The sequence below is a fragment of the Alosa sapidissima genome, chromosome 4 (assembly GCF_018492685.1).
Source record: "Alosa sapidissima isolate fAloSap1 chromosome 4, fAloSap1.pri, whole genome shotgun sequence".
NCBI lineage: Eukaryota > Metazoa > Chordata > Actinopteri > Clupeiformes > Clupeidae > Alosa > Alosa sapidissima.
Genome location: NC_055960.1, coordinates 10,266,086 through 10,271,085, shown reverse-complemented (window position 1 = coordinate 10,271,085; position 5,000 = coordinate 10,266,086). Strand labels below are relative to the sequence as shown.

Genomic DNA, 5,000 nt, shown 5'->3' with positions numbered 1-5,000 from the left:
GGGTGTACCAAGCATCGCAAAAACAGCCTATCAATAGAGGCGTTTCAGACAATAATACAATGTGCATTCTGGCAGAGAAGACTGATGATGAACAAGCATGACTTGTTGAGGCCGTGTCCTTGTGCTCAGTGACAGTAAACAGTGAAAGGATCATGAAAATCGGTGTATTGTGAACTGTGCATCCGCTCTTTATTTAAAGAGTGATAGAATTGAGGTTGTTGATAGATTGATGGAGCAGAAAGCCAGGACAAATAGGACACATGGAAAGGTAGACACACACACCTGTCTACACACACACCGACACACACACTCTCACACACACACACACACACACACACACACACACACACACACACACACACAGACACACACAAATGTTGGCCCGGACAACCTACTTACAGTAACAGCTTTGCAATACAAGTTTAGACATGTGTAATGTGACCTCATGCATTTTTATAATAACTACAGTAATTGTGTGTGTGTGAATGTCTCTCTCTGTGTTTCTGTGTGTATATGTGTGTGCAGACGTGCATGTCTGAGTGTGTGTGTGTGTGTGTGTGTGTGTGTGTGTGTGTGTGTGTGTGTGTGTGTGTGTGTGTGTGTGTAAGAGAGAGTGTTTGGGTCTGATCTGATCACTTTACTCCTACACAAAGTAAAATGTTAAGACTTTTCCTGAGTATGTGTCAGTTAGACACACATACCAACCCACCCAGTCATGACCTCTTTCCCCCAAAGCCCCTATGATCTGTCTATCATGGATGACATGTCTGGGGTGTGGCCTCACTCAGTGGGTGTGAGAATCCCAACGGTTATACTGTACCTACCTGAGCCGTCTGCTAGGAACACACACACACAACCAAACACACACACACACACACACAGATGCACACACAAACACACACATACCCACACACCAACACAAGCACACACATGCACGCGCACACACACACACACACACACACACACACACACACACACACACACACACACACACACACACACTCTGTCTGTGTATGGTGAGTGAAGATTGATGAGGGTGTGGATTGATGTGATGGTAAGCATGTCTGTGTATGTGCATAAGCCTCTGTGCATGGATGCTCGCTTACATATACATGTGTAGCTGTGTGCACATACCAGTGAAGTGTGTGAGACCCAGTTCCTTCAGCCCATGCTCCCCGTCCTTCTGGTAGTTCACCAGCAGAGCCAGCGCATACCTGCCCTCGTACAGGGAGGTGCCACGGATCACTCGCAGGTGGTCCAGCGGCAGCCGGCTGAACTGGTTAAGGGCAATCAGTACGTACCCAGTCACCTCCCTGATAGACTGGTGAAGAAAACAAGTGCACAACAGATTAGATCAGTACTAGGAAGACAGACAAGACAAAACTATTCTAAACTGACATTCAGCTTTAATACTTTTTTCATCTTTACATGTTCATTCTGGGATTGTTTAAAAAGTACTTGTCCTCCAGAAGCTGTGCCTAAACGTTCAGAATGTCAGCTGTCATGACATCAAAGGAAAGGCAAAGAAAAACAAAATCGCTTTAAATTGCCGTGAATTTTAAACGCTTTCACATACTGAACTTGAACCTTTAGAGGTGATCTGTTAAGTCTCTGTGGACGGACTATCCAAATAAAGTGTTACCCAATCATCTCTCACAGCGATGTCCTTATAGTCACACCATGAGGAATTGTGGTTTCACAAGTCGAGCTCCCCTAACATCACCTCTGAGTGAATCTGCTGAGTGGACGCACTCTCCCCTGCGAAAAGCACAAGCCCTTTCCCATTCCAGTCTCACCTGGAGGAAAGAGAAGTTGCGGCTGTGTTCCATGTGGGTGATCTCCAGGTTGCCCATGACGATCTCGCAGTCGGTGTACATGTCCTTGAGGCGTTTGTACTGCTCCTCCGTGGAGCCGGTCAGGCTCAGTCCGTTCTTGGTGCCCAGGCACAGCACTGGAGACGGGGAGAGGAGACGACACAGCAGTGCATCACTTCCCATGCAGTTCAATAGACACTCGTCCACTCTAAATCATTTTACCCCCCCCCCCCCTCCCCAAACCTAAACACTCATGTGTCAAAGTAGTATTACTATTTATTGAGGCTTTCTCGATGGCCTTCCCTTCTTCAGAACATTGTGTAGTCAGATCCACTTCCCCCCTCACTCCAACGGCCCTGCTTTGAACTGGGACACATCCTTCTTTGAAATGTTGTTTGTAACATATACAATTTTAGTCATAGGACAAGTCACGGATACAAACAATATAAAACAATATAAAACAAGCAGGGTCACCATTCTATTTCAAATACAGTTGAGCTCATAAGTTTATGAACCCATGCTAAAGTTGACTAAAAAGAGGAATAGAAAAATAATATTTTGGTAATTGAATGCCTTAAATAAAAGAATGAGGAAATATTAATGCCTTAAATAAAATAAAGAGGAAATATCCAACCTTTAAGGACAGCAATTTTCTTTGTGAATGAATAATGTATCATAAATAAATAAATGTTCTTCCTTAAAATACAGGAGGCATAAGTATACACACCCCTATGTTAAATTCCCATAGAGGCAGGCAGATTTTTATTTTTAAAGGCCAGTTATTTCATTGATCCAGGGTACTATGCATCCTGATAAAGTTCCCTTTGCCTTTGGAATTAAAATAGCCCCACATCATCACCCTTGACCATACCTAGAGATTGGCATGATTTTATTTCAGTTAGCCTAATAGCTGGTTTGATTTGCATTGAGAGATAATCTTATGGAATGTACCCCATGCCAATCGTGAGATATGGTGAAGAGTATGTTTTTTTACTTAAGGCATTAAGATCAATTTCCAAAAGATGATTTATTCCTCTTTTTAGTCAACTTTAGCATGGGTTCATAAACTTATGAGCTCAACTGTATATACAGGAGATATGTGAAATTCCTAGTGCTATAGGTAGTGGATTTTATACAGTGGCCAATCAACAGTCAAGCCTATTTACCTTGGAAAATAAGCAATGCTGCTGGAGAATTTGGGGCCCATGACCTAAAGCAATCAATGCAAATGGGGCGGTGGTAGTGTAGTGGTTAAGGAGCTAGGCTAGCGTGCAGTAGCTTGAAAGCTGTCGGTTCAATTCCCGGCTTCCACCATTGTGCCCTTGAGCAAGGCACTTAACCCCAATTTGCTCCGGGGATGTGATCCCTTGTAATATAGCTGACATGTAAGTCACTTTGGTCAAGAAGTGTCTGCTAAATGTAATGTAATGTAAATGTACACAAAGTACTCTAAGACGCTTTCATTTTTTATAGATCCTAACTGTAACTAGCTTGAGGTATAACAGCCTGAAGGCTGAATATAGAAATACAGGTTTGATCACATCAAGAAAATGAGACTAGGGTAGTGACAGGAACAGACAATGGGAGACACACTGTTTTGCCATTCAAATTATTATCATGCCAGTCAATAGACAGAATCAGGACCAGGGGACGGACACTAGTAACATGGATGTGAATGCCCTGGGTAGTGTTGTACTGTGAACATGACCTCTACTGTGAACATGACCTCTACTGTGAACTGTCCCATGTGGACACGTAAAGAGTACTGTATGAGAGGGGTCAGGACACAGAGCACAGAGTCATTCAATGGTGCAGAGTGAGCAGAGTCACCGAGTGCAGTCACAGGTGTTCCACTTGTTCCTGTCCTCACAAAGGTGAGATAACTGTGTTTTATGATTTAGAAACACACAGACATGCACACACACCCTTAACGAAACATGGGCCACTTAAGTGGGGACAAAGTACATCTAATCAGTGTAAACCTTCTCCCCTAACCTGGTCAGTTGAAGCATGTAGAGAGAGGTCTTTAAGTTCAACAGAGATAAGCAAACGTGCACATCCCCACATCTATCAAGGAGACAGGTGCTAGAGAAAGTCAAGAATGGCGCCACATGCAGCTAGAGCACACACTCAGAGTGGGGCTTATGTCTAAAAATCTACAGTACATGTAAAAGTTCCCACATTTGTGCTGTGGTCCTGAAAAGTAAGGTCAGAGCTATGTCCATGAAAAAAAAAGTTTTATCAGCAAACTCTGACTCCCCGAAAGTGTTTCATCTATGCTTTAATTAGTAAAAACACATTCCAGACCCCTGACCAACGAAGACTGCACTTTTAATAAACATCAGCAGGTTGATAATAATCATTATCAAGAACTGTTCTGGCACAGCCTGACTTATATGATGCAGAGGTACAAAGCATCTTATCACAGCCTAACCCTCACTCCTAACACACACACATACACACACACACACACAATTGCAGCCTAACCCTCACTCCTAACACACACACACACACACACACACACGCACACACACACACAATTGCAGCCTAACCCTCACTCCTAACACACACACATACACACACACACACACACACACACACACACACACACACACACACAATTGCAGCCTAACCCTCACTCCTAACACACACACACACACACACACACACAATTGCAGCCTAACCCTCACTCCTCACACACACACACACACACACACACACACACACACACACACACACACCCACACACACACACACACACACATAATTGCAGCCTAACCCTCACTCCTAACACACACACACACACACACACACACACACACACACACACACACACACACACACACACACACATACATACACAATCACAGCCTAACCCTCACTCCTAACTCAAGCGCCAAGGCTAGTGAAGTCTTATCAGGGGACCGTGTAAGCATTCCTCAGCTGCTGACAATATATGTTGAGAAAAACCTGGGGACACCTGGTCAGACATACCCAGACAAAAAGATTGTTTATGCACCCCTACACATAAATGCAAATAAAGTATGTGTACACACTCTCTCTCACACACACTCACACCCTTGCTGTCTCACATACTTTGCCAGTCAGATATCACATTCAAAAACAGGTGGTCATATATATTACAAAAATGGCAATTATTGATTGAGAGTTTATTCACCAAATGCA

At 43.6% G+C, this 5,000-nt stretch overlaps 1 protein-coding gene across 4 annotated transcripts in view; it reads right to left on the bottom strand.

Moving 5' to 3' along the window:
* The window catches only part of erbb3a (erb-b2 receptor tyrosine kinase 3a), a 25,035-nt gene that overhangs the window by 14,088 nt on the left and 5,947 nt on the right, over positions 1-5,000 (bottom strand). For 2 of the 4 annotated variants that reach the window (XM_042088149.1, XM_042088150.1), the window contains exons 2-4: positions 2,088-2,180; positions 1,797-1,951; positions 1,135-1,321 (exon numbers count right to left, since the gene is read on the bottom strand). In XM_042088149.1, the coding sequence (XP_041944083.1) occupies positions 1,135-1,321; positions 1,797-1,951; positions 2,088-2,180 (435 nt within the window). The remainder of the gene's footprint in view (positions 1-1,134; positions 1,322-1,796; positions 1,952-2,087; positions 2,181-5,000) is intronic. The other 2 variants (XM_042088152.1, XM_042088151.1) reach the window with 1 other exon arrangement.